This window comes from Apium graveolens, chromosome 6 (assembly GCF_009905375.1).
Source record: "Apium graveolens cultivar Ventura chromosome 6, ASM990537v1, whole genome shotgun sequence".
Taxonomy (NCBI): Eukaryota; Viridiplantae; Streptophyta; class Magnoliopsida; order Apiales; family Apiaceae; genus Apium; species Apium graveolens.
In genome coordinates, this window is record NC_133652.1 from 33,082,182 (window position 1) to 33,104,388 (window position 22,207).

Below are 22,207 nucleotides of genomic sequence, written 5' to 3' on the forward strand. Positions count from 1 at the left end.
TATATCTCCTTGTATTCGCTCCAAGAATTTTGGGCATTCAATTGAAACTTTCACAGGAGATGGTCTAGTTATCAATTTTCCTTGAAAATAAGCAATACAAGGGACATCTTTAGATAAAGGAACAATTTTGTTCTTGAGAGGATGTCCATTTGAGTTTTCTATAATTCTTCGCATCATTGTTAAACCCGGATGGCCTAAACGATCATGCCACATCATAAAATTAGTTGGGTCCTTTAATTTTTTGTTCACCACCATATATGATTCAACTGGATTTATGAAGGTGTAATACAATCCAGATTTATATGAGGGGAGCTTTTCAATTAGCTGCTTCACCCCTGAGACAACTGATGTGATATATAAAAATTCTTCATCATTTGCATTTGTTGTCTCTATGTGATATCCATTTTCACGTATATCTTTGAAACTCAAAAGATTTCGTTTTGAGTTGATGGAAAACATTGCATCATCAATAGTAAGTCGTGTTCCATTAGGTAACACTATATTTGCTCTTCCAGAACCATCAATAAGATCTGATGCACCATATATGGTGTTCACATTAGCTTTAGCTAACTTTAGATGCGAAAAATATTTTTGATTTTTTAGGATTGTGTGTGTTGTTGCACTGTCTGCTAAGCAAAGTGACTCCTCATCTTTTATGACATATGATGAGAGGCTGCTAGCCATGTTCTTCACAGAAATAAAGCAAAATTAGAAAATAAAATATTTCATAACATTCCATTGATTTGAAATTAAGCAACAGATCAAACAAAAAGTTTATAGTTCATCCGTAAATACATAAACACTTAATAAAATAAAATAAGGCCTTTTATTTAATTGGCATCATCACCGGCAAATTTGGCCACCTCCATATTGCCATCTCCAAAGAAATCAGACACTTCCATGTGAGTAGAGTTGAGTGGATCAATTTGATTATCTCCACCAAGGTGAGTTTCAAGTTGGGAAAGACCCAGAGGATCATGTTGCTCAGTAAAATTAGTCTCAACACCTTTTAAAGAAGCTTGGTAGAGATCAACAAGGTGTTTGGAGGTACGACATGTTTTACTCCAGTGCCCTTTCATTCCACAACGATTACAAATGCTTTCAACCCTTTGACCCATCATATTTCCCTTAGGTTTTTCCTCATTCTTTGTCCACTTCTGGTGGTGAGGCTTCCTTTTAAAATTTGAGAAGTTTCGATATTTATGACCTCGACCATGCCCAAAACCACGTCCACGGGCATGTCCACGGCCTCGTCCAAATCCACGTCCTCGTCCAAAATCAATATTAGTAACAGCATTCACTTCAGGTAATGGTGTGGAACCAGTTGGACGAGCTTGATGATTTTTCATCAAAAGTTCATTATTTTGCTCAGCAAGAAGCAGGACAGAAATAAGTTCAGAATATTTCGTGAACCCTCGTTCACGATATTGCTGCTGCAGGAGCATATTGTTGGCATGAAAAGTGGAATAAGTCTTTTCCAGCATATCTTTATCAGTTACATTTTCACCGCATAATTTCAGTTGAGAAGTGATTTTGAACATTGCTGAATTGTACTCGCTTACACTTTTATAATCTTGCAAGCGCAAGTGTAGCCAATCATAGCGAGCCTTAGGGAGTATCACAGTTTTTTGATGATCATATCTCTCTTTTAGATCATACCAAAGGTTTAACGGATCCTTAACAGTCAAGTATTCAGTTTTCAAGCCTTCATGAAGGTGATGTCGAAGGAATATCACGGCTTTTGCCTTTTCTTGCTCAGTTTTCACATTTCCTTCCTTTATGGTGTCTCCAAGACCCATAGCATTAAGGTGGATTTCAGCATCAAGAATCCATGTTAAATAATTATTGCCGGTGATATCAAGTGCGTTGAATTCAAGTTTCGTGAGATTTGACATTTTTCTTTCTACAAAAATATAATTAAATTAAATTCATGAAAGCAAACACGTATTAAAGAATACACATTCATACACGAGCCATTGTTGTTAAGAAGTAAGCATATATTCACAAAATAACAAAAATTTGACAACCAAATGCGTGTATAAGTTTAAAATAGGCATATCAATTGAATATAAATAAAATCCTTAACATGGAAAAAGCTATGTACAAGGTATATTATGCAGGAAAAGATCAAAATAAGAGAATAACAATTTTAATAAACCTCGGTTTAATATTTAAAAATACACCAGAATTTATATGCATGGTATAAAAGGATCAAACATGTCACTAAAATATATTACCAAGTAAACATAATGTACATACTAAAAATATGTTATACACTTGGTTCAGAAAAATACGGGACAAGTATGTGCACATTAATCTATTACAAATACATATTTTTTTTTAAATCACAAATATTTAAAACAATTATATTTAAAAGAAAAATCATATGAAACAATAGCAAATTATAACAAAGATGATAAGAACACTAATAAATAAGTGGAATAAAACATTTTATACAGAACATATAATAAAATTATATATTCACCTTAATTATCATAACACGGTTAGAAAATAATAGGAAATAATAAGACTATAAAAACTGCAGGAACCATAATCGTTGAGTCCATAGTACAAACATAAGAGTGAATGAGTTACCAAATCTAAATCCAACTCCACCAACTAAAGGAAAAGGCAGTAGGTTCTGGTAGTCAAAAGCAAAAGGAAGACCCCAAAACATATATACAGAAAATTAAATGAACAAATTTAAAAGCTACACCACCACATGTCACTTGTGATTCACAAGCCAAGAAAACCATGGCGCACATGTCATGTATTTGTATGCTAAGGACAAGTAATTACACATGCATTACAGAAAACAAGTGAGCCATCATATAAAGAACATGAAACTTATGGCGTAGGATGCCTACCCAGTACCAGCATGTGTGCTCAGAACATTTAGTATTAGCACGCACTTCATGTTACAAGAAGTAAGGAGATAAAGTACCTTAAAAGATCAACTCCCGGCCACCAGAAAAACAGAAATGCTAAATATAAGAACGTCGTGCTGATAACGTGTTATATTTATATAGTAGATATACTAGAAACTAGAGAGAAATTTTGGAGAGAATAATCTTCATCTTATCTATGTATGTAAACAATGTACAAACAAACCTTTATATAGGCCATCTAATCATAGGTTACAAGATAATGAAAAGCCAAAGGTTTGGAAGATCTAAAGCTTGGAAAGGCAAAAGGTTGTGGACTTGAAAAGTTGTGCTAAGCAAAAGTCATTCACAAATAGGTTGTACATAACAGCCTTGTAGTTTTGAGCTGGGAATTTGTTGTCAAAAATAATGACAAGATAAAATGAGTTGTAATTTTGAGGAGAGGGTAGAATGGCTTCGTCACAATTCTTCCTGGCCTTAGACCACTATATGAATTTTTTTAAGTAGGATAAACAATAAATGATCTTGAAAATTAGTTTGGAATGATAAATAAAGATAAAATTGATGAAAGACTAATTTTATGAGTAAGAAGCACTTAGCCATTGTAACGTAACATGAAGCCGACTCATAGTAGTCGTTGAATAACTCTATAGCCTAATATCATAATTAACAAAGAAAGATTGTAAGTTATATTACGGGATAACAATATCTCAAATGATTCGAACTTTACAAAAAAAACTATCACCCGTGAAATAGCATAACAGATCGAACATATGAATTTCGTATATGTATGATATAAAAATACAATATAATAAAAAAAGTTGTGTTTCGTTTATCAAAATAAAGTATTGATATCATTTCACATAATACATATTAGAGTAATACTAAGCATATATAACTAGGTTTTATGAATAACTAGCATGAAAACCCGTGCGAAACACAAGTCATGTTCTAATATAAATTTTAAAGTTTCGAGATTAGTACTCCCTATATTTTTTAACATTGCTTGACTATTGTGTGCACACTTCTAAGTCATTTGATCACATAGTTAAAATAATAATTTTAATTTTTTTTTGGAATAAAAACATAACTAAAACTTTAATTCAAAAAAGTTAAAAATTATTATTTTAATTATGTGATTAGGGGATTTAGAGTGTATGTACAAAAGTCAAATGACATATATAAAAAAAAGACGGAGTATGTATTTCCCACTACAATTCAGTGTTTGATTTGAAAAAAGTTCGGATCGAATTCGATTCGATCTATAAATGAGTCAAACATAAACAAAATTTTAATGTTCGATTTCTAAATAATCTGAACTTGAGCACAAAATAGTTTAACTCAAAATTTCGCGAACAAGTTCGATTATAATATTCGTGAATAGGTTCGTGAGTTATGTTGGATTACAGTGTTCGCAAATAAGTTGATATAACTCATGATTAAATATATGAATTATTATATAACTCATGATTAAATATATGAATTGTTATACATGCTCATAAACGATTTCAGTGAATAATAATGTATATATTTGTTTAAAAAATAATTTACTAATTTTTTAATCCAATTATTATTATTTTATTAAATTATTTTTTTATTTACAGGATTTAATTATACTACAAGCTAATCCTAGATGGTAAATATATATATATATATTATTTTATTTATATTTGTGCATTCAATTAGTGTGCCTACATCATTTTTTAAAAAAAAAATATCGTAATTTAATCAAAATTAGAATGCTAAATACTCAACTAATATGTTTGATTTGTGAGGCTTTTAGAATTTTAATATGATATTTTTTGTTTATTTAAAAAAAGTGAAACTCACGCAAAAAATCGGGAATAGTGAGAGTGGGAGTTCTAAACTAAGTTGTTAGCAATTAAAAGTTCCTGAAAAACAATTATTAGCCGCTCGTTAAACGACAATTCGTGAACATGTTCGCGAATAATTTTTTTTTAATAAATCGATACACGAACAAAAAATTTGATTCGATAAAAATTCGAGTTAGAGTTCAAGTTCGATATATTTTTAACAAGTTGATACGTAAACATTTAGGCGCTCGCCTCTGCTCATTTACATCCCTTCCCACTACCAAATTATTCACATACGTCTGTTACACACATTTACCCGGCTATACATTAAATTGAATTTATTTATGATTTGATTTTGTTGAATTTTAAATATTTTCTTGCTGACTATTGCATTCAGTAAGTAAATAATTTATTTTTTTGAATGTTTAGTGTTATTCTTTTAAGAAAAATCATCACTTGTTTGTTGTTTCATAAGTATCAATATTATAATGGTTAAAATATTTTATTTATACATTAAACAAAATTTGTTTTGAATATTTGGTACACGGCAATTTCAAGAAATTTGAAATAATTATTAAATATATTTTAGTTATATAAAGAATTTTGAGACACCGAAAAACTGGCACAATTGGATGGATATGTAAATAAAATCTAAATTTAAATTATTTCAGTTCTGATCATATTAGTTCAAATAAGATTTGGTAATTTGGTAAGCATGTCCGTAAAAATCCTCCATTTAATTGATCAATTCTCGATTAATTCTCTACAAGACTACAAGGCATGTGGTCCATCTGATTTTAAAATTTGATTAATCGCTTTGAATTCTTGTTGATTAGTATTTTGCAAATTAATTATTTGATATAAACTAAAATTTAAATAATTATAAATTATTAAATATGATAAATATATATTAACTTATAAATAACTACTAAACTAAGGATATTGAATTAAATATGATTAATAAATTAAAATGCATCCTAAATTAGTACCCTCGTCGATTAATTTCGATTCCTCATTTTTACAACAGTACAGAAACAAATGATGATGCACGCGAATAACTCAACAGGGGAAAAAAAGGTGCAAGAGGGTCAAGAAAGAAAATTCAAGAGGTGATTTAAAATCATAAGGAAATTTAGTAATTTAGGGTGTAAACATTAATTTATTACCGGTCATTCTGCTATTTCTCTCTTGCTTTTGGTTTTATGGAAAGTGGGAACTAATACATTATCATGTTTATGATTTGATTTATATCTGCATACACATGCAGTGTTTATGAATATCTATTGCAACTATTTCTGACACAGTTAGAGATTATCCTTAATTGCAGAGAAGTGAATATATTCTTCTTTTATATCTGCATTTTCTTCTCCATCTTACAAGATTTCACAGAGTATTCGGAACTAAATACATATGGATAGTATCTCATCCTTACGAGGAATAGTACACTTAAAAATTAAAATTGTAGGTGGGTAAACGTAAAATCTACAGAAATCATGAAGAACAAATGGATATCAGGCCAAATGCAGTTTATTTTAGGCTTTTGCGGCTTGCAAAGGAGCTCCAGCCTTGCTGGCTATGAGTTGCTCATAAAGGTCTCGGATTTTTAATCCAACTATGGTCTGGAAAAGACCTGTTCCATTGTTGCTACCAGGGAAATCGGAATGCTTTAGCATTTGTTGTGTTACCTCACCATAGAATTTGGTAGAAATGTTGCTCAGATGGCTCTCGACATAGATGAGCTCATCTAGTCTATCGAATTGTCCATCCATCTCCAACACAGAAACCTGATGTCAGCATTTCAGAACAAAGCAACTGTAAGTATCAAATTTATTTAATGCTCTTGCTTTTAAGAAAAGAATATTAATCAAGTGCCAAAAATATACCTCGTTGCCAAAGTAGGAGTCAGGGCCATAGGCAAACTTGATACCAGGGTAGGAGCAAGTGAGTTTTCTTCCACAAGGTATCCAAGAAATGGTAGAGCCTTCATCAAACAGGTAAACTGGACTGAAAAACTCCACTCCCTCTTTCATTATCAGCTTCACTCGTAGAACCTTCCCCTCATTGTCGTCTGGGATGAGCTGCGTTGGCAACACTTCTATAACTGCATCTGCGTATTGCTTTTGTGGGTCTGCAAAACAAGGAACCATTAGCAAGATCAAAAGAAATATGTGTCATCATTCACTACCTCAAGTTGAATCAACTCTACTTTAAAATAAATGGAAAAACTGTAATTACCAATGTAAGCATCGAAATCAGGTTTTCTGGCTTCAATACTTGCTTTGATACTCTCAAGGCTGTGTCCTCTTTCTGCCATGTCCCTCTGCAGTACAAACAAAACAGTTCAGTAAGGTTTTAAGACTAGGTGATTTAAAAGAAGGAAAAACTCGTAGGGAACTGGAGTAATTTACCTGAATTTTCCATGCAAACTTAACCTCATTGCTAATATCCAAGTAGATACTGAAGTCCAAGAGATCCCTCACCCTTTCATCATACCTACATATATTTGCAACATGGTTAGAATCCTAATATAAGTTGTCACCTGGTTCATGCAGATGGGCATACAAAAAACGTTAGTACCTAAAAATATAACATACTTGTAGCTCGCTTCACCTCATTATCAAGTTGAAGGCAAATGCATGCATATCCTGAAGTTGATTGTTTGGTTTAAATTGTCTAATTTCATAATAAGTAAACAAACAAGAGATGTCTTTCCCCCACCTGCAGATCCCCATATTCAAGTCTGTGGACTATATCTATATGTTTAGTATCTAAGAAGCCACTGATGGAATCTAGTTGACATTTGTGTTAGACTTCCTCATACCGAACTGGATAGCATAATCAATTAACCGTAGATGATGTGGATGCTGAAAATTAAATTTAAGTTGTTGTTAGTACTACACAAGGTGCTATACCTTCGCCAAATATGTCGGTTTATAACACATCATCATTCGATGACACTATTTGGTACTTGTTTTGTAGTGCTCATATATTAGCATATCATGTGAATTATCTTTGACCCTTATCAGATTATCACAAGCAATTCCAATCATATGTTAGAGAATATTCTATACTGATTACTGACCAAAATGGAGATGAATAAAGATAGTATGAAAACTGTAAAATATTGCAGTTTTAAACATATGGAAGGAAAAAAACAAGAGAATGTAAGCACAAACTCCAGAATGTATACAAGTACAAGGATACACACACATACACTTACATTGGGTGTAGTCCTTCAATAACAAGGATCTTTGGTGGCTTGATGAGCTCTGGAGGGTCCAAAAGACCAGAAACATGGTTGTAGATAGGTTTCTGAACAGCAATACCTTCTTTAATAGCCTTCACTTGTTCATACATAAGATCAAAGTCATTGGCTTTTGGGTCAAGTGCTGTCACTCCCTTTTCTTTTCTTCCAGTTCTGTCAAGTGAATGATAATCATCCAAACATATCACAGTTGTAGTGTCACTTATCAAAGTGTTGGAATCAGGGTTTCCTCCCCTTGGTGGTTCTGCAGCACCTCCAAAAACACTTGTCAATCTTCTCATGAAAGTACTTTTCCCACAACCTGAATCAGCTGCTAAACCAATCACAATTGTTCCTGAGTCTGCACATGTTATTACTGAACTGCCTGATCTCCTATAGTTTGCTTTCTTGGAACTATAAAAAAACACTTGTTTTTGATGAAATCCTAGGTGGGTTTTTGCAGGTGTTGAGATTGAGTAGCTTGAGTTCAGAGACTTAACATTGTAAACTGTGCAAACTGCCATCTTTTTTGGTCAAGTACTTTAAGTGATCCTCTTCAATGAATTCCCCAAATGGGAATTTTACAGTATATTATGTGATGGTTTTTGTGAGCATTATCAAACAGGGTTCAGATTCTTTTGTGTGTTTTAAGTGGAAGAGTTTTGCTTTGAAAGATATGATATAAGAATAAGAGGTTATGGTTCAAGAAAAAACATGAGGCTGGCTATTTTGGTTGGTTAGAAAAGTTCTTGAAATGATGAGGGGGTATGCTGATGTGTCACTGTTTATAGATTTCTCTGACTACCCTTTGCTTTGGACAAGTTTGTAGGTAATATTAAGGTAAATGAGAGAGGGACATGGTTGTACTTGATCATCTTGTATGGGGCTAATTTTGTCATATAATGTTTTGTTCTGTTTTGATTTATTGTTATGTACATTTTTACTTGCAAGGAAAAAGAAAGATGAAATTGTTGATTAGATGAGGTGTATATGTGATAGATATAGGCATGGGAGAAGCTTGGTGGTCATTTGTTTGCAGTTTGGATATTTAGCATCTAGGTGGCATCAACATAGTGGGTATTTGAAGATGAGGAAATTATGGTGTGGAGTGGAGAAGTGAATGAAATAGAGCAGAGGAAGTTAATAGGAGATATGGAACCTGCATCTCCACTATATGCCATCTAGTGTAAAATTTGGACATTTCAACACAAATGTGCATGCATTTGTCATCAAAGCATGGTCAAGAGGTGTACAAGGATAATTACCAATAACTTTTTCACTGACTTGCAAGATTGATGAGACCAAATTTGTAGTGAGAATTACAATTACTTTTGAGGAGGTTGTTCTGACTATTTTAATAAGTAAAAAGTAGCAAAACAGACTTTAATTAAATTATGGGAATAACCTGTTAGAATTATTGTGATGGCATCCAAACTAAACTATGAAGTTCTATAGTCCAATTCTGCCTACCACATTGTGCTAACTAAAATAATACTATAAGTTTCATAAGATCCTTGTAAAACAGTAATATATTCTTAAAGGACAAATTATAATCGAAGTATACACTGATACCCAAGAAGGAGAGCAATAAAAGTCAAAATAAGAAATAACAAATCAAAGGATGGGGGGATATACAGTATAGATAGCTGGACCAATTGATAGGGGATATGTAATGCAAATGGCTTAATTTGGTCTTGCTCCTTGGTTATTCTCTCTAAATAGATAGGTGGTTGTGAGGTAGATTTCAAATAGATTTCAGATATTTGAGTTGTATAATTTCACACCACTACTTCAGTTGGCCTACAATCAATGGTTTAAAACATAAAAAAGGCGCACAAAATGCAGCGTTAAGGGGAAAACACATCTTCATATAACCAGAGACTAATAAAAATGGAAAACTAGGATATAATCCAACTTCAACATTTTGCTTGATGCAGTGTTTTTCCTTTTCTGATCAAAACCAACAATCCGTTTAGAGAGAATATAAACAAAGCCTTAGGAAAGTACACACTGAAACACTCACGAAGCTGCCACACCAAAAATATCCAACTGAAATCCTAATCAGTAATCATGTATCACTTGTGCCCTCGAAAATACAGGTAAACTTTCTGCAAAGACAAATTAAGAAAACAATATCAGCAACCACGATATTTAGGTAACAAATCAAATGGACTCTGCAGTACCTTTCTCCCCTTGACAACTCTGTAAACGTAAAAAAAATGAACTTGAGGAGAAAATCCTCATTGAGATGTTAATTTACTATTGGTTGGTCCTACTTCATTTGCTAAACTAATTGATTGTTCACTGATTTATTTCAGATAATTCCATTTTACTTTCAGCAGTTTGAGATTAAAGCCAGTGTTTCAACATTCTAATTTAATTCCATTTTACTTTCAGCAGTTTGAGATTAAAGCCAGTGTTTCAACATTCTAATTGGAATATCATGTTGTATCACACCAAAATAACACATCTTGAGATATGTGAAAAAAAACAAAAAAATCGAGAATGCATAGTTAGACCCAGTATGCTGAGCTCTTGCATATAGCAGGTTAGATGTCAAAGCTCAAAGGAGCTAGGCCCCATGTAAGAAAATGAGAGGGCGGAGCCAATTTTTTTGTTGCTATTTGAAAGGCCACTAAATGGAAACTTCGAGAAATTATGATAATCATCACCAAGGAGACCACGGGTATCAGCAAAGTCTCATGGCTAAAGTAGAATAATAACTGTCTGGCACTCTGGCTTACCTGAAGTACCCACAAGCTCAGAAGTGATTCGAGACAAAAGAAAGCAAAGCCAATGAGGTAGAAGACCTGCCAAGAAAACAAAGAAGTAGAGTGTGCTTATATAATTAATTTTAGAAACATGTAATGCAGGGCCTCCATCTGTTTAAATTATTTATTAAGTTTCGTGTTCCATATGTTACTGTTAAAACTCAAGAGATCATTATCTAGATAGGATGTTGCAAATATGCCAAATTTTGATAGATTTAGGTTAGGACTTCTTCAATAAAATAATTCTATAATTGACTTATTTCCTAATATTATGCTGTTAATTTCACAATATGATTGGAAATAGAGATGCTTTAAATGTTTATTATGTAAAAATGTAAATCATCTCTAGGTCAAATGCATTAGAGAGAAACTAGTCCGGCATTGTGCTTGTGCACATGGACCTTCATCTCTAATTTTATTAAAATATATATACGGAACTTACCCCAACCAAAACATGGTCGGAAAAGACATCAACTGCTGCAAGAATCCCCCTGAAAGATTTGCAAAAGAGAAAAGCATTAGTTACAAGATCAAAAACATGATATAAAAATTATTAACAAGCAAGGAAATTGACCTTCAGAAAAAGAACTCACGTTAATGACTTCCCATGGAAGACAATAGGAGGAGCTATCGCAGCAAATATGCAAAAGGCAATATGGAGCTGCAACACCAAAAAAAACACTAAAAATAAACACAACTGTAACTGTTAATAAGGGACATTAAGTAATTGAACTTACCATGTAGAATACAAAAAACCAACTAAACTTGAAGGCACTGTCTGTCCTGCAAGACCCGAAACAAAAACTCGCATTCAATAAGTCATTCGAGCAAAACATAATGCAATAACCAAAGCAGTGATAAATCAACAATACTCATGCAAAAAATGCATCAAACCACTAAACAGAATGAATAGATAAAACAGTCATGTGGTGATAACCTCCATTAGTGCATATAATTACATAATTCAAAGTCACCAAAATGGGATAATAATCATTGTTATCACGAACACGACTAGTCGACGTGAAGGTACTCGTGCTCCGAGTTGGGGCCTTGATCACCATTTCGTGGTATACTATGACCTGATCAAACAAATAACCTGATCCAAACAAATGACAGTACACAAGAAAGAGCTGGAGATGAAAATGATATCAAGATGGATGACTTTGCATGATATTCATCATAATAATGTTTTTCTTGCTTGGATATGTTTGATATTTGGAATATAAATGTTATTATGCATTATGCAGTAACTATTCTTATTTTGAACTCATCATTTTAGAACTTATATCAATTATGGAACTGATTTAGTTATCTTATATATTGAATCAAGTAAGTATAAACTATATAAAGAACACTTGGTTGACTTTTTACGACTAGTCGGCCGACTTGTCGACTTAGTCTTCTCGAAGGTATTCGGCCGTCGAGGCTCGACTTGGTGCCATTATAACCATGATATAATACTAAAAATAATAATTGCAAAACTACAAGCGCTATTCTAGTACACTATGTTCAATTTAGGTGCAACAGAGATCAGAGTTGATATTGAAAAAAATGGAAACAACCTAAAAACATTGACATGAGACTGACACAAGGTTGAATAACAAAAAATGCATAATGAGGTTAGAGACTGATATTCATGAATCTACTGACACACTTTCAAAGATAAAATACAGCCAGCATATTAGATTAAACTTTAGTTAGGTTAAGTCATTGGTTGTCACTTATCAATCTGATTAGCATATATGTATATATTTTAGAAGGTATTTTTAGATAAAAATAAATAATTACAGCCAAGGTAACTGGCACGATCCTTAAGTCGCAGCGACTGGCGGTGCATAAAGCTGCAGGTTGAATTAAAGGGTGTTGAAAGATCTATTTACACTTAAAATTTAAAGCCAGCATGGACAGAAGAACAATGAAGTTAGCATATTTGTACCATCTTTAAGTAGGTCAAAATTTGGTCATCACTGACAAATGACCATCATATGGATTAAACAGGTAGTGCTCAAACAAAAATATTTTTAAGATTATGGCATTTGACAGAATTTTAAGGATCACAAGATGGGTGGTGCAATTACTTGCCCGGTGACGTTTATCAGCATAAAAAAAAAGGCAATCCCAATACAAGGATAACTGCCGGCTTGGGTCCATTGTAAAGTTTTTAATAATGATAGAGATGAAATGAATATACAATGACCGAGCCAACCAAGCCACAATGTCAGTCATTTACATAAAATATCATATGTAATTATGTATCAAATGTACTTTGTTTAAACACACAATAAAACCAAGAGAAAGAAATGTTTATACCTCATTGCACGATATAGTGGCCTGTACCACAAAACGTATGAAAGTGGGCTTCCAAGTAGCATGTAGATTGTTGCAAGAAAGAAGATTTTGACACCTACATATACTCAAACATGTTAATGTTGATATTTCTGAAGCTTTCTAACCTCATATCTTTTGACCTAATTAAGAAAGAAAGTAACATAGAATTTTCATCATATTTAACTTACCACCATGCTTAATCCAACAGACAGTCACAGCAATGAGGTTAAATACAAGACAAATGTTAATACCTGCGTGGAACGAAACAATATAATCATCAAACAAATTTGAAAATATGGCAACCAGAAGTCTCGTAAGTATTATTATTAGAACCAATTTTGTTGCCAATGATCATATACATATTACAAAGCCTTAAGAAAATTTTGACTGATTTCCACTTCGGTGCATAAGCTTAACAACGTTGCATGAGTTGGCAAATTTTATACTTAAATATCATGCCTAAGCACCTATACCAAAATATAACACAGTTTCATGTGTTGCTTTATATGTTCAAAGAAACTAATATTAACAGCACAACAGCCCAACATGCATCGGTAGCCAACACCCCTTGACTGGGCTGAGCTCGTCTTAGAAATAGAATTGTCTACAAACACAACAGAATAACATTTCTAGAAACAAGCTAAACAGATACTAAGAGTATAGACCGCAACTTTCCATTTTTTAGAGTCAAAAACTTTCCTTTCCTTTCGAGATAGAAACTTTCCATTTCTTTACAAATTACAGACAGCAACTTAGTATAGTATGCTACATGCATAACAAATAAAAAACATGCACTGAAACTGAGTTAGCAGCATCAGCTTAAAAGAACTGTAAGCATCCCAAAAAAGAAAAACCTAAATAAAAACACACACAAGAACAACAACAACAACAACAACAACAAATTAAAAACCATACCTAACCAGCTTGCAAAAGCCAAATACTGCAACCTCTGAGCATTTACTGGAATTTCATTAGCAATATCATGGTGTATAATTGGAAAAAATGGAGGCCAGTTTTTATCATCTGTTGGGACATTGGCTGAGTAGGAACATAGAAAAGACAAATCAAAAGAAAAATTAACAAAGCTTCACAGTCCCGCGAGCAGAATAATTGGTCAAATTAGCTTACCACTTGCAACAGCATCTTCTCTGCGTTTGAGGTCCTGTAAAAGTAAGCAATATAATGTGTTGACTGTCGATCATATGGTATCAAAAGAAAAAAATGGCATGTAAAAGGTTCATTAGCATTATACATCAAGGAATAAGTACTTGATAAGAAAGTCAATAACTAACCCTTTCCTTCTTCTTTAGATCTGCATCCCAAGCTGCAAGTTCTTTCTCCTTTTTCTTAGGATCCTATAAAATGATATCAAATAAAAAACCAAGGATGCAGACAATATTAAAGAAAGTTACATAACCAAGGAACGGTTAGTTTCTTACACTCATTGAATCCAATGGTATATCCACATTAGCATCATTTTTTTGGCCAAAACCTAGGGTATTGGCAACCATTTGCGGAATACGTGACTTCGCAGCAGGAGTACCAGTGCCATTCTGCAACCAATCCCCAAAAACTGATATTTAAAACACAAACTAAAAACATAGAACTTGAACATAATATCAGTACAACTCCCAACTCATGACAGAACCATATCTAGTTTCTGAGCCCAAGAAAGTCACCTTGAGACCAAGAGAAGTGTAGTATTTCTCTACAGTAGGCACTTGGCCATAATACCATAATCTATTACGAATTAAAAATTAAGTGCAAAAGAGGCACGACTGAAAATTCATCCATAGGATAGTAGGTGAGAAGAGATGATATCATATTGGTTTAAATAGTAATAAAGATAGGCAAGCCACGGTGGAGGACATTAAATGAGCAGCTCGTATTACACATGAGAACTTTAAGAGTAATGCTACGTACCCCCAAATGGATCCCAAATGACACATGGCTTATTTTTATTGCGAGACTCATATATATGCACATGGCTTATTTTTATTGCGAGACTCATATATATGCACGAGAAGTCAGATTCATTAATGGGAGATTGACTAATAAATATAATAACAACTCATCATTTGGGAACCGTTTTGGGAAATCCTTTCATGAACTAAAGCATTTCTCGAACTTTAAATCTCTATGAGGACACGATCTTAAATAGAAGCTGTTATTAGAGTACTTGATTTTCCCCTAGGATTGAGAGTGAGCAGTTTTGTAAATTTGGTCTAGCAAAAGGGGGAGCGAGGATAGAGAGATTAATAATTTAAAATTCTACAAAATGAACAGAAATTAGAATGAATCCAGCAACAGGGTATATAAATAATTCAATTCTTGGCATGTTTCATTATATTTAAACAAAAAAACAAGTAAAATGCTAGTGAGGAGAATATTGTCGGTAACATACAAAGCCCGGATCTGATTTACAATAAAATAATCCATTGCAAAAGAAATAATTAAATCTAAAAACACCAGTAGCAAATGAAGCATGCATAATGGTAACATAAAATATAATTTACAAAAATGCAACACAATGGTTCAGGTCAGGCCTTTGATTAGTAACACAGCAGCAGCGCAGTAATATTAATAATTAAAATATATTACAATAATGAGGCTAATAATAAGGTAGATCTATATAAGTACTAAGAATAGGATAAAAATGAAAACACATTTATATAGTGGGGGGTTTTACCGAAAATGGATTGACGGCTTCCTCTTCAAATGGGTTTTCATCGTCCCTTCGATTCATGGTCTGCTTTCTTTCTCTGTTAGATTCTTGCGCTAATTATGCAGAATTGCAAATTCTCTCTCTCTCCCTCCCTCTGCGAGAGAGATATTACTACAATATACTATGGTGTGACTAGTGAGTAGATGCACACTTCGCCACGGTGATGTACACTACTGGGTGTAAGCGTAATAAAAGTTCCTTTTGGTTTCATATTTTATTTGCAAACTCGTCCTCCAACTTATCTTTTTAAACAAATCTATGCATGAACCCACCAGGAGTCGAGTACTTACATTTATTTTAGAGAATTAAAAACTCAACTACCATTATGCACCGCACTTAAAGTTAAATATAAGATATAGTGCCCGTTTTTAAAATTTTAAAATAACTAATTTATAATTTAAAATAAATAAGTAATATATAATTGATAAATAGATAAATGCTAAATAAGTTATTTAAGTGTTTGAATAATTTTAGTTATAAGTCATAATTTTTTTTACTTAAATGAACTAAAATAAATAATTTTTAAATAAAATTATCTTAATTCGTGAATTTTAAGTTAGATTGGCATTAAAAATATATATAGTATAACCAAAGTTAATAAAACAGTAAAAAATCAAAACAAGTTGAAAAAAAGTACGTCGTTGCCATTATTAAACTTATCAGCTTATAAGTTATAAATTCGACTTATAAATTAGGTTGATAAACACTCGTAAATAAGTTACTCCCTCCGTCCCTCCCAATTGTTATCGTTTCTGGGAAAGTGTCCGACACGCATTTTAAGATGAAGAAAAAGTATAGTTCTTTAACTTTTTTAAAAAAATTTATTTTTCTGAATAAAAGTTTAAACATTCTATTTTTATTCAGAAAAAGAAATTTTTTTAAAAAATTTATAAAACTATACTTTCTATTCATCTTAAAATGCGTGATGTACACTCTCCTAGAAACGATAACAATTGGGAGAGACGGAGGGAGTATAACGAACTTGTAAGTAAATAAGTCCACTTAATAGAAACAAGCCTAGTTGTAATATCTATGTCCCGTGTAACTGTTTTTATTAATAAATGATTATTATGTTATTTTTGGTGAATTATCTGATGTTTAGTGTTGTTATGTGGATGTTTATATGTGGCAAAGTATAAGTATGTTAATTTATTATATACAGAATAAAGTATAGATAATTAAGGTATTTTTCTGGTAATTTTTGGAGTGTTATAGGATTTTATATTGATTTATGAATTTATTAATTATTTTCTGAATACTTACAAAATCATTTTCTAAAGCCGGGAATCGTCCAACCTCAACCCTTTTTACGTTTTTACAACCCGAAACTCTTCCGAAAACATCTTCATAACCTAATCTGGTAATTCCGGACATTTTCCGTGTTTTGACTTTTTCGATCCGGATTACGGTTTGACCCGTGCGCGGCCCGGCGCAATATTTTCGATACGCTAACCTTTTTCGATAACATTATCTTCGTACAAATCGTTTTATAAAAGCCCGGTTCTGATAATTATCTGAAATAGGATAATGCTTATCTAAAACATGATAGTACTTATCTAAACTAGGATAGTGCTTATCCAAAACGATCGTATTTATAGTTACTTAGCGGCTAATAAACATATTTATCGATCCAACACAATCCAGAACGTACTAATATTCTGTAAATATAAATAGCCAATACAATATTGTATTTTGTATAGATAATCATTTGCAAACAGTAAAACTATATAGTTTCTAGAGAAAAACCTTAAAATTCATCGTGTTCTTCATAATCAAACACACAATCGAAGACGTTATCGAACTCCGATTCGGCCGTGCAATATATCAAATCGAAACTCTCAAAAAGTTCTTTCATAATCAATCATCCATTTCAGTGCAGAAATCAAGGTGATTTTCTTATTTAATTATTTTAATTCGAATTATTTAGTAATTAAAATATGAATTTTTGTTCTTGATGTTGTTTGTGTGATTTGATGCTAAAATCATGTAGATCTTTTCTTTCTTGTCATTTTGGTATATTATATGATGAATTTGGAGTTCAATAACATGTTCAAATTGTTGTTTGATTCTCGAATTGAAGAACTAGGGTTTATGTGTTTGAATGTTCTTAATTGAAAATTAGGCGTTTCTTTGTTAAAAGATTATTAGATGAAATTGATTACACAGTTGTGTAGATCGTTTAAAAATGATTCAAATGGTATGATTGAAATCAACAGACGATACCGGGAAGTGGCTCGTCGGAAAATCGATTGAACCGGCGGCGATATTTTCAGTTGATTATTCTGTTCAATCTGTGCATGATTTGGTGTTTCTGTTGCTACAGACGTGTTTCTGGGGAAGAGAACTTCATCCCCTGTTAATTTATGCATTTATGGGCAGTCTGTAGCTCGCGGGAAAGCTTGGTGGCCGCCGTTAATGGCGGCCGGCCACCGGAGCTGCAGTCGGGGAAGACGACGGGGGAAATTTACCCTTTAGTACCATGAAGTTTTCCCTGATTTGCAAACTTAATATTTTGGTTTTAAAAATTTATAAAATTTGGATTCCTGTTTATAAAAATTTCAAAAATGAGATTTCTATTTAATTATTTTCAGAAAATATATTTTCTTTTTATAATATTTTCAGAAATTGATTTTTAATTTTTTAAAATTCCAAAAATTTATTATTTAATTTCAGAAAATTATTTTTAAGTTAAAAATAAATCTTAATTAATGAATTAATTAATTTTAGTTGATAATTAATTATTTAATTAGTCAATTAATTTACATATTATTTGATTAATTAATTTAATTAATTATTAATTAATTTTAATTGATTATTTAATTAGATTTAATTACTTATTAGGATTTAAAAATTCTGAAAAATAGTTTCGAGCTTTATAATATTATTTTAAATTATTTTTAAGGCTCGATAATTATTATAAAATTATTTTAAAGTCAGATTCGGGTGCCTAGACCCTGTTATTTAATTATAAAATGATTCAGAGACATGTTTTAACTCCGAAAAATGTTCAAAAAATCGTAATAAATACCTGGAAAATCATTTTGACCCCGAATCTTCTTTGAAAATTTATTTTGATCGAATATCTTGCGTGCTATGTGCTACGTGCTATCTGATTGATGTGTTATATTCCTATGTGGTTATTGTTTGACTATTTTAATCATAACTTTCAATCCGTTAATCGAAATTTGGGTAAAACGAAGGGTTGATAAAAGTTTATGACACCTATGTGACGATTAGAATGATATAAGATTGAGTATTGATAGATAATTGTGATGCCTAGCAGAGTAAGAGAGGCATAGAAAAAGAAAGTCAGTGATCCGTAAATAGAATTGAAGCGTAGAAAGAGAAGGTAAGTGATTGACGAATAGAAGTAAGACATATAAAAAGAAGGAAATTGATTGAAAAGTAAAACTGTTAGATGAGTACAAGTAAAGTTGGAAGTCATCTGTGATAAGGCAAGTCCTTCTGAACCTTTCCTCGAGATATATTACAAATATTTCTGAACTTTCTCATAATATGTTGCTAGTATTCAAAATAAATCTTATTTTACATTGCAAGCGCTTTAAACTAGTCAACCTTGAACCCTGATCGTATCATTGAACTTGAGCTGTAAGCTTTATTTCTTGTAAACCACCAACGGTTGATTTCCTATATATTAAACCATACCAATACAATACTACTCCACAAATACATACACACCATAAACCAAGTATTTCAACAGAATTTCTTGAGCATACAGAAACTTATACACCTTGGAATACCCTTCACATCAAAGATCAATACTCTGTATTGTCATTGAACTATTGTTTTTCAGATACTTTATTCTTCATCAGGCTTGAAGCCGTTCTTCATATTTACACCTTGATACACCCTAATGATACCAGTGAAATGTTTTATGCTCTGAGATAAATGTTTTATCAATGTTAATCATGATTCTGTTTTTATTGAATTGCAATGGTTATCATATTGAATTATTTTAGAATTGGATGGTTTTATAAATATGGACCAAATTCGTGGTCAGACCAGATTCGTGGTCATATTAGGCCAATGTGTGCCTTGGATCCGGTATATAGAGCAAAGCTGAGAGCCTTGCTCGGGGTTAGTGCGTGACTAATCAGCAGCCTAACCTTGGTTTTAAAAAAATGAAAAGAATATCCAATTTTATTCATTGCTTATCCAGAAACTTGATTCTTATGAATCATTTCAACTGATCATTATGAACCTCAGTTATTGTTATTATGACTTGCTGAGATAGTTAGCTCACTCTTGCAAATCTATTATGTTATTTTACAATTGAAAGGGAAATTGTTGGTAACTAGGATTCCCAGTCCAGTGTGCGAGCTAGGATTCCAGGATAAGATGGACCGAGTTAACAGGAGCTCTATAATGTAGATGAGTTCTATAAAATTGTAAGAATGATATCATTATCAGTTGTAAGCGGTACTAGTTGGGATTCCTTGGAGAAGGAGATTTACAAAATGTTGTAAGCGGTCTTGAAACTGGAATTTACAAAAAGTCGAAGGAAAATGTAGCAAATATTTTTCTACTTCACTTGAAATTATACCAACAAATACGGAAGCTAGCATCATTCCTGCAAGATTGTTATATCCAACTACCAAACTTGAACCTTTCTAGTTTTGCCTACTGCACATATAATGATCCCGTGGTCATCTAAAATCATCTCATTTAATTATATCGACGCTAGTTTAACAAGAACTCAGAATTCTTTTTTAGTTACTGTCAAGTTTCAAAGTGACACTGATATGCAACCTCTATATTGAACCTTTTCACAATATTCCAATACTGCATAAATGCCACAAATTTAATGCCCTTCTACATATCGGTCCCAAAAGAATTGTCCACCTATTATTTCAAGAAGATTAATATTGATATCAGTATCATCACATTCCTACTTCATTTGGTCCCTTTAAAATCATAAAGTTGGCGCCCCCCTGTGAAATTTAAAACATTCCATTTGCATGATGCGCCTCTGGCATTGTTGTACCACCTCTCATGTGAAGAACTACTCTGCCTATATCTTAAACAAATTTTGCGCAATTATTTCAAACTATTGAATGTGATTGTTGTGTTTTTCTTTCTCTTCTCCATATATTTAATTACTTGAATCAATACGATGAGGCCAATCCGAGTCTATGAGTAAGGATAAAATCTGCGTACATCTCATGAGTTTCTTTCTCCAGGGAAGCCTACTTACAAGTGGGACACATCTACATATTTATAACTTGTTATCAAGGTTGTCCCAATCTTTTTAGGTGTGAGTATGTTTTGTTTAAAATATGTGTGTGTTTATTTATATGGTTTTTTTGGGAGATATGGATTTCTTGCATCCGAACTGAGATGGTGGTGAACATCACAATAACTTACTTTTCACAACAAAAGATTATTCATAGTTTGGGGGCATTTGTTCTTCCGATTTTAGTTGATGTAACTAAAAAATCCGAATATTGGACTACATATGACATTTATGTGAAGGTTAATAGTGATGCTACTAGATTCGGGGTTGGTGTACGCTGGATTGGTGGGAATGGTGGAAAAAAAACTATTATAATATTTTCTATTTCAAACAATTTGCTTATATTTGTTAAAAAATCTGGAAACAAGACGACTATGTGTTTAGTTCGTTTATTTATTTTCCAATCAGGTTGTATTATCAGTTCGAAGGTTTGTTCAGACTGACTTCCGGTATTTTATTGAATGCATTCTATTTTGCTTGTCAAAAAAGAAAAAAATAAGAAAAAGAAAACTCGACTACCATTTCAACTCTTTGTTTGTGATCACAATTCACAATTGTCACTCACTAACTTGCAAAAATTAATCAGATAATTTTTTAATATTTTAGTATGATGATGCATTAATGTGTAAATTTAAAACATAATATTTTGTAAGATTTGATTTGGTTTGTCAAGTGATATGAGATTGAAATTAGAAATTAGGTTAAGTTTATATCGGTTGAAGTATCGCTCTTTGATATATGTTTGGTTGAGTGGTTGAATTAATATATATATATATATATATAATTTAAATATTTTTAAAATTATTAATTTATATCAACTTAAAATATTAATATTATTTTATTTTTATTTGATTTTGATTATTGATTTAATTTTATGTTAAATATTTAAATGTAAACATGTAATTCTATAAAATTATGAAAAATACATTGACTCGTCCCATTTTGTACTCGCCTTCCATCTAGGTTATCAAATCACATATGTCGGAGGTTTGAGGTATGCGTTTACTAAATTTTATAATTAAACATCAGACCATCAAGTCACTTCGAATTCGGGGAGTGCAATCTCTGTCCTCAATCCCCGATCCCCGAATGGGGATTCTCTTACTCCCCAATCCCCGCCCCGAACGGGGATCCCCACAGGGTTTCAAAAAATTCTTTTTTTGTTGGTTTAACAATACTAAATTCT

General features: G+C 32.3%; 3 protein-coding genes across 3 annotated transcripts; all 3 read right to left on the minus strand.

Annotated features, from left to right (window-relative positions):
• Positions 1-830: 830 nt before the first annotated feature.
• Positions 831-1,895, minus strand: LOC141664866 (uncharacterized). Its single transcript, XM_074470821.1, has one exon. The coding sequence runs from the start codon at positions 1,893-1,895 to the stop codon at positions 831-833; it is 1,065 nt and encodes a 354-aa protein (XP_074326922.1).
• A 4,125-nt stretch (positions 1,896-6,020) lies between these two features.
• On the minus strand, positions 6,021-8,661 carry LOC141666437 (phosphoribulokinase, chloroplastic-like). Its single transcript, XM_074472438.1, has 5 exons — positions 7,920-8,661; positions 7,108-7,192; positions 6,935-7,019; positions 6,583-6,827; positions 6,021-6,483 (listed from the first exon to the last, which is right to left on the minus strand). Exons 1-5 carry the CDS (start codon positions 8,465-8,467, stop codon positions 6,232-6,234), a joined length of 1,215 nt encoding a protein of 404 aa, XP_074328539.1. The 5' UTR covers positions 8,468-8,661; the 3' UTR covers positions 6,021-6,231.
• Positions 8,662-9,783: 1,122 nt separating this feature from the next.
• On the minus strand, positions 9,784-15,966 carry LOC141666438 (secretory carrier-associated membrane protein 4). The gene is made up of 12 exons (XM_074472439.1): positions 15,732-15,966; positions 14,482-14,595; positions 14,335-14,397; positions 14,171-14,204; positions 13,958-14,080; positions 13,231-13,293; positions 13,025-13,118; positions 11,452-11,497; positions 11,308-11,375; positions 11,157-11,205; positions 10,688-10,753; positions 9,784-10,051 (listed from the first exon to the last, which is right to left on the minus strand). The coding sequence occupies exons 1-12, from the start codon at positions 15,786-15,788 to the stop codon at positions 10,019-10,021; spliced, it is 810 nt and encodes a 269-aa protein (XP_074328540.1). The 5' UTR covers positions 15,789-15,966; the 3' UTR covers positions 9,784-10,018.
• Positions 15,967-22,207: the final 6,241 nt, after the last annotated feature.